The 10745-nt window shown below is 49.7% G+C and overlaps 1 protein-coding gene across 3 annotated transcripts; it reads left to right on the top strand.

Annotated features, from left to right (window-relative positions):
• The first annotated feature begins 4818 nt into the window (after positions 1-4818).
• slc7a6 (solute carrier family 7 member 6) lies at positions 4819-10149 on the top strand. 3 transcript variants are annotated; one of them, XM_056412490.1, is made up of 10 exons: positions 4819-4892; positions 6118-6647; positions 6759-6884; positions 6984-7128; positions 7208-7331; positions 7407-7510; positions 7624-7720; positions 7887-8061; positions 9237-9420; positions 9528-10149. In XM_056412490.1, exons 2-10 carry the CDS (start codon positions 6164-6166, stop codon positions 9589-9591), a joined length of 1503 nt encoding a protein of 500 aa, XP_056268465.1. In that variant the 5' UTR covers positions 4819-4892; positions 6118-6163; the 3' UTR covers positions 9592-10149. The 3 variants fall into 3 exon arrangements, with proteins under 3 accessions (XP_056268465.1, XP_056268464.1, XP_056268466.1); XM_056412489.1 differs by having other exon boundaries at positions 4825-5082; XM_056412491.1 differs by having other exon boundaries at positions 4825-6647; positions 7912-8061.
• The last annotated feature ends 596 nt before the right edge of the window (positions 10150-10745 follow it).

The raw sequence follows: 10745 nt of genomic DNA, 5'->3' as shown, positions 1-10745 counted from the left end.
TGAAAAGCTTCCTCTCTTGTACTTTATGTATCACTTCCAACCGGCCCAGACACGCAAGGGCCTTGTGTGTAGTCCAGGGTATACGCTGGTATACGGCGTATACCCACTTATTTTTCAGTCAGCATTGCGTATACCCACTTCTCAATCACTGCTGGTGCCTGGTGCGCATTATTTAGTAGTGCATGGGTCACTCACAGGCGGACCGCGGTCCGGGTGCCCGGTCGCCGTTGTCTGTGGACCCTGGACCGAAATCCAATTATTATTTCCGAATTATTAACTGTTGATGGATCGCTTCTATTTCACCGGCGCAGCTTTTCCTGCCTTTGCGGCTCTCGTCCAGCGGGCCAGGAAACACACGCCTTGTAAATCCTCTCACACACTCGACCAATCACATGTGTGTATTCCGTTAAGCCCCGCCCTCGACTCTTCAGAATCAGAATCAGTTTTATTGGCCAAGTAAATTTGCACAAACAAGGAATTTGACTGGGTAAAGTGTCTCAGTGCTTACACAAAATATACATTTCAACACAGTACAATACAGAACAAACAGTGCAGTACAGAACAAACAGTGCAACGGTCGAAGAAGTTTTAGAAAGTGACTTAAAGTAGGCTATATACAAGAGGAATGGCTATATACAGTAGCTGTGAAACAGTAGTGCCAGAAGAAGTGTTGAGTGCGAGAAGTGCAGGGATAAATATATATGCTACAGTGGGTTATTGTTTAGTCGTGAGACGGCGAGGGGGAAGAAACTGTTTTTGTGTCTCGAGGTTTTCGCGAGCAGTGATCTGTAGCGTCTGCCAGAGGGGAGGAGTTTGAATAGTTTGTGTCCGGGGTGGGAGGAGTCTGCAGTGATGTTTCCTGCCCGTTTCCTGACTGGAGGTGTACAGGTCTTGGATGGTGGGCAGGTTGGCACTGATGATCTTCTCTGCAGACCTGACTGTCCGTTGGAGTCTGTTCTGATCCAGTTTGGTGGCCGATCCAAACCAGACAGTGATTGAAGTGCACAGAACAGACTCTATAACTGCGGTGTAAAACATGATCAGCAGCTCCTGAGGCAGGTTGTACTTCCTAAGCTGGCGCAGGAAGTACAACCTCTGCTGGGCCTTCTTGATGATTTTGTTGACGTTAGGTTCCCACTTCAGGTTCCGGGAGATTGTGGATCTTAAGACCTTCCTCTTTGACAGAGCTTATAGTTAGGGCTGAATCAGGTTTGCCCTGGTCCAGCCCCTTGATATGCTGCTATAGGCTTATAGCTGCCGGGGGACGATTTAGGATGCACTGAGTACCTATCTCCTCTTTCTCTCCTTAAGGATGAATTTCATCTCTCAATCACACGTTACTAACTCTGCTTTCTCCCGAAGTCCTTTTGACTTTACGTCTCATGGGGTCATCGGACCTATGAGACGGCATAGATCTATCTGCCTGATGGATCGTCTGGGTCGTGAATTCCTGCTCATGACTACGCCACTGTCCTGTTGAGACTCCGCCCTCCTCCCCACCGCCATCTGCCTGATGGATCGTGGAGGTCTCCATCGTGGAATATGCCTACTATGAACTATTCATACACTCTGTCATATTCATTGAATGTATTTTAACTCTAAATCTGTCCTTCTGTACACATTACATCTATTGCATCTGTCCATCCTGGAGAGGGATCCTCCTCTGTTGCTCTCCTCCAGGTTTCTTCCTTTTTCCCCTGAAGGGTTATTTGGGAGTTTTTCCTGGTCCGATGTGAGGTTTTGGGGCAGGGATGTCTATGTGTACAGAATGTAAAGCACTCCGAGACAAATTTGTAATTTGTGAAATTGGGCTATACAAATAAACTGAATTGAATTGAATTGAAGGATTCCACAGCCAACACAGTGTTATTGAGTATGGTGAGGGGGGGCTGGGGGGCTCCTCCTGAAGTCCACTGTCATCTCCACAGTCTGAAGCGTGTTCAGCTCTAGGTTGTTGCGACCGCACCACAGGACCAGCTGTTCAACTTCCCGCCTATATGCAGACTCGTCATCATCACGGAGGAGGCCGATGACTGATGTGTCGTCTGCAAATTTTAGGAGTTGAACAGATGGGTCTCCTGAGGTGCAGTCGTTGGTGTAGAGGGAGAAGAGCAGTGGGGAGAGCACGCATCCCTGAGGTGCACCAGTGCTGACTGACCGGGTGCTGGATATTGTTTCTCCCAGCCTCACCTGCTGCTTCCTGTCCGTCAGGAAGTTTGTAATCCACTGACAGGTGGAGGCCGGCACAGTGAGCTGGGTGAGTTTGGTGAGGAGGACTTCTGGGATGATGGTGTTGAACGCTGAGCTGAAGTCCACGAACAGCATCCTTGCGTCGGTCCCTGGGGAGTCGAGGTGTTGCAGGATGGAGTGCAGCCCCATGTTGACTGCATCATCCACTGACCTGTTTGCCCGGTAGGCAAACTGCAGAGGGTCCAGCAGGGGGCCTGTGATGCCCTTCAGATGGGTCAATACCAGTCTCTCCAAGGACTTCATGACCACAGACGTCAGGGCGACGGGCCTGTAGTCATTCAGTCCAGTGATGGAGGATGTTTTGGGAACCGGGATGATGGTGGAGCGTTTGAAGCAGGAGGGACTTCACACAGCTCCAGAGATCTGTTGAGGATCCGTGTGAAGATGGGGGCCAGCTGATCAGACAGGAGGGCGACACACCGTCTGGGCCTGCTGCCTTCCTCGTCTTCTGTCTCTGAAAGAGCCGGCACACATCCTCTTCACAGACCGTCAGTGCCGGTGGGGGGTCAGGGGGGAGGTGATAACAGGGGATGCAGATGACTGTGTGAGGTCTGAGTTGGAGCGGGTGAGGGGTGTGAATGTGGGGTGATCAAACCTGCAGTAAAACACATTCAGATCGGCTCTCCATGGAGTGGGGGGAGGATTTCCTATAGTTGGTGATGTCCCGCAGGCCTCTACACACTGACGCAGGGTCGTGAGCTGAAAACCTGTTTTTCAGCTTTTCAGAGTAGCTTCTCTTTGCTACTCTGATCTCCTTAGTCAATGTGTTTCTGGCTTGGTTGTACAGGATCCTGTCCCCACTCATGAAGGCCTCCTCTTTGGCTTGACGAAGCCGCCTGAGCCCTGCTGTGAACCACGGTTTATTGTTTTTAAAGATGCAGTACGTTTTGGTGGGTACACACATGTCTTCACAAAAACTGATATATGACGTCACAGTTTCAGTGAGTTGGTCAAGTGATGTAGATGCAGCCTCTTGTGCCATATTCACACACACGGAGCGACGGGAGAGATCAGATCGTTGAAAAAAATCTGAAGGTAGATGTTGGCTGCCAGTGGTCCCTTAGAATTAAAACCAGCCATTTATTGCGCCGATCTACCAATTTTAGGATAAATACAATCTTATATCGGGTCTACTTTGGCGACTGTTTTTACAGCCAACAGCACATACAGTATCAAGGGCATTTTGACCTTGTGCGACGCACAGCCAGATTCTGGCTCAAAGATGGCAGCACTTAAGCATAGGGCGTCACGTGGAATCCATGAATTTGGGCAAATTATAATAACGGGTACTTTTATTTTCTAAAAGTTTACAAGTGCTTCTTCCTCACGAAAGGAAATGTTATTCTGTTTTCTTAGCACCTGGTTGAAGAGGGCACAAGGTTTGTCTGTTTCGGTCTAATTTGTGTGCAACATTGAGTCACGTTATAACGCCTTTTCTTAGAAGAGTTTTCACACTTTGTATTGACACAGCCACTCCAGGGACCACTACACCACTGCACAATGTGTGTGTGTGTGTGTGTGTCTGTTTGTGTGTGTGTGTGTGTGTGTGAGAGATGTGATGTCCTCCCCTCATGGTGGCAAATAAGCAGAGCAACTCAATCAAATGAGCTTGAAAGATCCACCTAACACCTTAGCGTTAACAACTCAGTGGAGCTTGTTGTTCCCTCCTCCAAAGGAGCGGCACGTTCAACTCAATTCAGTTTATTTTGTATAGCCCATTATCACAAAGTACAAATTTGCCTCAGAGGGCTTTACAATCTGTACACATAGACATCCCTGACCTCACATGGGATTAGGAACAACTCACAAGAAACAGAGAAAAACCTCCAGGAGAGCAACAGAGGAGGATCCCTCTCCCAAAGCACGTGTCTCGGGCATCTTTATTGTCCTGGTGAATACTGACCCGAGGTGGGAAACCAGACCCTCCAACGTGTCCCTAGACCAGTCATGTATCAGAACTAGGACTGAGGACTGGATCCTGTGCTCCGTGCACCCCAGTGCTCTGCATAACACACGGTGTGCGTGTGCGTGTGCGCGTGCACGTGTACATCTTTGTTCCACCATCCCCTTCACTCCCGTGATAAAAGAACGTCCTGTCCGTCCCCTCTGACCCTCTGACCACTAGCAGGCCCGCTCTAATGACACGTCTGCTCTCCAGCGCCGGTGTCACGGGCCTATTTATGGTATGTGATGCGGGCAGATATTGCACATATTTTAGACATTTTTAGAAAATGTACACTGTGGTGTTTCTGTTATTTACCAGAGATTTCACAATGTGTTTTTTTTTATTAACCGTATACCGTTCTTTCGGAAGCTGTGATGGAAATACATTGCACAAATATGTCTCAGATAATATTGACTTTCCTCGCTCTTACAGCTATAATAAGTACAGCGTCGCATTAATAAAAAAAAAGGGGAAAAAATGAAAGTAACAGACTGAATGCAGTGTTGTGTTCTCAAAAATAACCCGGACACATACGGACGCATCACTCCACGCTGCGATAGCAGCGGTCACGTGACGGCCCCCCCCCTGCAGCGGCGGCGGCCTGTGGACCGGGCCGAGCCGAACGGATGCATTTGCTCCGGGAAGCCGCGTTGGCTGGGTGTCAAAATTGCTAAGGAGAGGAGGCGAGGAAGCACAGGTAAGACCGGGAAATGTCCGGAAAACTGTCGCCGGCGAGCAAGGGGCGGCCGCACCGGGACCTCCGCGTGAGTCGTTTCCGACGGTAGACTTGCACATTACCTGAGTTTAGATAACAGTTACGGCACCGGGACAAAAGGGAAGCCCAGTCCGTTCCGAGTCGCGACAAGCTACCCGGGATCCTACCGAAGGTGAGGAGGTTCGCATTCAAAATGAAAGCCCAAATTAGCCATTCATTTATCATTTATTTTATGTTATTGTTTTTTTATTTTTTGGACACAGGATATATATATATATATATATTATAATATATTATTTCATTATTATTTATTTTTGCTGCAGTAAAAAGCTATGTCAGGTGTAGCGTCATTGCACCACAGCTCTCCCATTTTAAATGTCGTTTGTCTCGTGGTCCGTTATGTGGCACACACTGAGGGTGTGTTCTACACACGTTACATTACACTCGGGATATTCATTACAACACTGTGCGAGAGGTATGAAAATGAAAATAAAAAATGTTTTCTTTGGGGCTTTATTTTGAAAGTCATACGCGGAAGTCATGTTCATTAGTTCAATGTAACTTAACACTTGAAGAAACGCCGGGCCGGGATGCTTTGTTCCGTTAAGAGTTTATTACATTTATTATTGTTACATGTTCCTTATTGTGTAACATTCGAGGGTATACCAATACATAACGTGATATAGTCCCGGTAAATAGACCGATCCCATGGTTAACGGAAACCACACGGCAGCTTAGGAGCAGCGGAGATGTCGTCATCACTGCACACTTTAACTCAGCGTCTGTTTGTTTTAATGATCTATCCACATCTTTTTTGTTCATACTCTTCTGGCATACACTTGAGTATGTTGCATTCGTTGTCATAACATGCCTGTTAGAATACATTTCATTATTATTGTCTATTTCCACGCATCGTTCCACTTCCCACGAGGCCCACGATGGACTGATCTCAGTGCTGCTCTCTCGGCTCCGGTGAAGCTGACACATTTACACATTTACACAAGTTACACATTGCATTTATTTTTTTGCAGAACATCGAGTTTACAATCAGAGTTAATTCATGTTTTAGTTTTTTGAAAGAAAAGTAAATAAGTAGAGGAATAGCTTTTACTGGCAGATGGTTTATCCCAGACCTCCATGTTGTTTCCCTGCTCTACTTGATACTCAAGTCCAGCAATGACTCGTTCCATCGCAATCTGTTGGACAGGAAAAAAGGGGACCGCAGTGTCCAGAGCCGGACCTCAAACGGCACCATGGCCGCCCACGAGGACTCCAGAAACGCCAGTGCCGGCGGCTCCCCCCGGCCCCCGGAGCCCCCCAAGGAGATCATGCAGCTCAAGAAGGAGATCTCGCTGCTCAACGGCGTCTGCCTGATCGTGGGGAACATGATCGGCTCCGGCATCTTCGTGTCCCCGAAGGGCGTGCTGTTCTACAGCGCCTCCTACGGGCTGTCGCTGCTCATCTGGGCCATCGGGGGCCTGTTCTCCGTGGTGGGGGCCCTCTGCTACGCCGAGCTGGGCACCACCATCACGAAGTCGGGGGCGTCGTACGCGTACATCCTGGAGTCCTTCGGCGGCTTCATCGCCTTCATCCGCCTCTGGACGTCCCTGCTGATCATCGAGCCCACGAGTCAGGCCGTCATCGCCATCACGTTCGCCAACTACCTGGTGCAGCCGCTCTTCCCCACGTGCGAGCCGCCGTACGCGGCCGGCCGGCTCATCGCCGCGGCGTGCATATGTAAGTGCTTCCGCTCCGCGGCCCCCTCTGCCGCTTTGCTCGCCGTCTTGTCTCGTTGGCGCCCCGCGGCCGCGGGAGCGCCCGTGACGCGTGACCTTCTCCCCTCCCCAGGCTTACTGACATTCATCAACTCCGCCTACGTCAAGTGGGGCACCCGCGTGCAGGACGTCTTCACCTTCGCCAAGGTGGCCGCCCTCATCGTCATCATCATCACCGGCATCGTCAAGATGTGCAAAGGTGAGCGGGGTTCCTCCACTGGGAGGTTTTCCCGGCTTATACATCTTTATTGAAACATTTAGGGACATGTTGTTCCGGTTGTTTCTCTCTCTCTCTTAGGTCACACGGCCAACTTCGAGTCGTCCTTCCAGGGCTCGTCCACAGACCCCGGGGACATTGCGCTGGCACTCTACTCCGCCCTCTTCTCGTATTCCGGCTGGGACACACTGAACTTCATCACAGAGGAGATCAAAAACCCAGAGAGGTAACGCCCCCCCCCCCCCCCCCCAACCCGTAGAAAGGCTGAGGGGCCACAACAATGACCCGGCGCCTTGCGGTTCCAGGAACCTGCCCCTGGCCATTGCCATCTCCATGCCCATCGTCACCATCATCTACATCCTCACCAACGTGGCCTACTACGCCGTTCTGGATGTTGGCGCCATAATGGCCAGCGACGCGGTGGCAGTGGTGAGTACAACCGGACCGTACCAAGAGGAGGGCGCGGGGACCCGAGGCTGCTCTGAACCGCTTTCTGTGTCCCAGACGTTTGCAGATCGCACCCTTGGCGTGATGAGCTGGACCATCCCCATCGCTGTGGCTCTGTCCTGCTACGGAGGCCTCAACGCCTCCATTATAGCTGCATCCAGGTCGAACACACACGCACACACACACACACACACACACACACACAGAGGAGTGTAAAATGCAGATGTTTCGCAGCTTGGTGTTGTCCCTCTTAATGGAGGTTTGTCGTGTCCAGGCTGTTCTTCGTGGGCTCCCGTGAGGGTCACCTTCCTGACGCTCTGTCCATGATCCACATCCAGAGATTCACCCCGATCCCGGCTCTGATCTTCAACGTAAGGGAGTGGAGCAATTGTTTGTTGATTGTGGTGGAACTGTGTAATAAGGAGTTCTTCTTTTTTACGAGTCCTAACTTCAATTCTAAAATATATATATACATATAAACTATAAATATCTGGTAGCTCTAAATACAAATTTAGAAGGCAGTGTTTTTTTGCTCAGCGTTCCCTTGCTCCCTGCTGTGCAGTGTGTCATGTCGCTGATCTACCTGACAGTGGAGGACGTCTTCCAGCTCATCAACTACTACAGCTTCAGCTACTGGTTCTTCATGGGCCTCTCCATCGCCGGCCAGATCTACCTCCGCTGGAAGGAGCCGGACCGACCCAGACCTCTCAAGGTGGGACCAGCTTGAACACTGTGGGAATCCTATGCATCCATTCATCCACCTATCCACTCATCCATACACCCATCCACTCATCCATCCACCCACCTATCCATCCATCCACTCATCCATCCATCCACCCACCTATTCACCCATCCACCTACCTATCCATCCATCCACCTATCCACTCATCCATACACCTACCTATCCATCCACTCATCCACCCACCTATTCACCCATCCACCCACCCACCTATCTATCCACCCATCCACACATCCATCCATCCACCCACCTATTCACCCATCCACTCATCCACCCACCCACCTATCTATCCATCCACACATCCACTCATCCATCCACCCACCCACCCACCTATCTATCCATCGATCCACTCATCCATCCATCCACCCACCTATCTATCCATCCACCCACCTAATCACCCATCCACTCATCCATCCACCGACCTATTCACCCATCCACTCATCCATCCACCCACCTATCTATCCATCCACTCATCATTCACCCATCCACTCATCCATCCACCCACCTATTCACCCATCCACTCATCCATCCACCGACCTATTCACCCATCCACTCATCCATCCACCCACCCACCTATCTATCCATCCACTCATCATTCACCCATCCACTCATCCATCCACCCACCTATTCACCCATCCACTCATCCATCCACCGACCTATTCACCCATCCACTCATCCATCCACCGACCTATTCACCCATCCACTCATCCATCCACCCACTTATCTATCCATCCACTCATCCATCCATCCATCCACCCACCTATTCACCCATCCACTCATCCATCCATCCACCCACCTATTCACCCATCCACTCATCCATCCACCCACCTATTCACCCATCCACTCATCCATCCACCTATCTATCCACCCATTCACTCATCCATCCACCCACCTATCTATCCATCGATCCACTCATCCATCCATCCACCCACCTATTCACCCATCCACTCATCCATCCATCCACCCACCTATTCACCCATCCACTCATCCATCCACCCACCCACCTATCTATCCATCCACTCATCCATCCATCCACCCACCTATTCACCCATCCACTCATCCATCCACCCACCTAGTCACCCATCCACTCATCCATCCACCCACCTATCCACCCATCCTCCAATCTGCCTCTCTTGATTCCTCTCCAGCTGTCTCTGTTCTACCCGGTGGTGTTCTGCATGTGCACTGTTTTCCTGGTGGCCGTCCCGCTCTACAGCGACACCGTCAACTCCATGATCGGCATCGCCATCGCGCTGTCGGGGGTCCCCGTCTACTTCATGGGCATCCGCGTGCCGGAGTCCAAACGGCCGCCCGTCATCACCAAGATGCTGCGTGAGTTTTTAAAACACATATTGTCAACGTGGAGGGGTAAACGGGGCGTCGCTTTCTCTCTCCAACCAGCCAACGTGCTCTCTCTCTCTCTCTCTCTCTCTCCGCAGGCTCTCTCACTTACTCCACCCAGTTCACCTGCTACTGCGTCCTGACAGAGACGGACAAGAGTGAGTAGCGTGGATCCAGCGTCCTCGCACAGCTGCCTCTTCAAGGAGGAAAAAGGCATCCGTCTCTCGGAGTCCTCTGAAGGATCTGCCGCTCTCAGATTCGACCCCGGGATTCAAAGACTTTCAAAGACTCCGACTTCTCCGCACACTGTGAAACTTTGAGATTCTTCAGTGACCTCTTCTGGTCGAGGGTTTGCCTCGATAGGGCCGCAGCCCACAGGTCATTTGCGTACAAGCCTTGAAGCAGTACGTGCCTGTGAGATCTTACAGGGACCGGGTAATGATGCGAGTACATTGTTTATCGTCTGGATCGAAACCCATTTCAGCTGAAAGACGACGATTAAAAGAAGTTTGCTTCAAAAAATCAAAAGAGGGAAGAACATGTTCTTTGTCTGCTGCTATGTGAAGACTTTAAGTCATCATTGATACATTATTGATCTCAGTGTCCGGTGGTTTCTTCCTTTCTATTTGCAGGTGGGTTAACCGTGTGTTGAATCCACGCCACTTCCTGTTCTTTGAGTTTCCTTCAATCTGCGTGTCAATTAATAAATATCTAATTCTCTATTGTTCAGTCACCTGACAGGGATTTGGATTTTTTGTTTTCCCCTAATAGTGTGCACTGTTTTTGTGGAGTGGTTAATCTAATGTAATGTATAACAACTAAATGCAAAAGTGCATTCAGTTCACTGGTTTCAGACCAGTGCTGTGGCATTGGTCCACTGGTCCGACCGTCTAGCCCAGTGGTTCTTCACCTTATTGGAGGTACTAGCTTCATCAGTGCATGAGCCGAACCCTTCATAAATGGAAAAATTGAATATTTCTTCAAAACATATATATATATTGTATTGGTGCACAAAATAACTGTTCAAACAACAAAACATGAATTTCACAGAAAAAAATAACTCGATGAATATTTAATGCAAATCAATGTGACTTTTGATGTTCCCTTTCAGATACAAGTTGAGATGTACTATGTTCTTACGTACGTCTCCAGGCAGCTTTAGGAAGTGTTCCTTTAGTTTTGCCGGTGCTAGACTAGAATTGCTCAACTCGGCCAGTGAGGACGCCGACTCCCAGCACGCTCCTTTATACACGTGAATCCACTTTGTACGGTTTCGTCCAAACACTTTCTTTTTTTTGCTTGGCATAGTTAATGAC

Source organism: Pseudoliparis swirei, chromosome 4 (genome assembly GCF_029220125.1).
Source record: "Pseudoliparis swirei isolate HS2019 ecotype Mariana Trench chromosome 4, NWPU_hadal_v1, whole genome shotgun sequence".
Taxonomy (NCBI): Eukaryota; Metazoa; Chordata; class Actinopteri; order Perciformes; family Liparidae; genus Pseudoliparis; species Pseudoliparis swirei.
Note: the sequence above shows the minus strand (reverse complement) of the source record. Positions and strands in the feature narration are given on the sequence as shown.

Excerpts from the sequence above, each read along its gene's own strand:
- slc7a6 (XM_056412490.1), top strand. The coding sequence starts at position 6,164 with ATGGCCGCCCACGAGGACTCCAGAAACGCCAGTGCCGGCGGCTCCCCC. Across the intron at positions 7,129-7,207 it reads GAGATCAAAAACCCAGAGAG|GAACCTGCCCCTGGCCATTG; the intron begins GTAACGCCCCCC and ends TTGCGGTTCCAG. Across the intron at positions 8,062-9,236 it reads ACCGACCCAGACCTCTCAAG|CTGTCTCTGTTCTACCCGGT; the intron begins GTGGGACCAGCT and ends ATTCCTCTCCAG.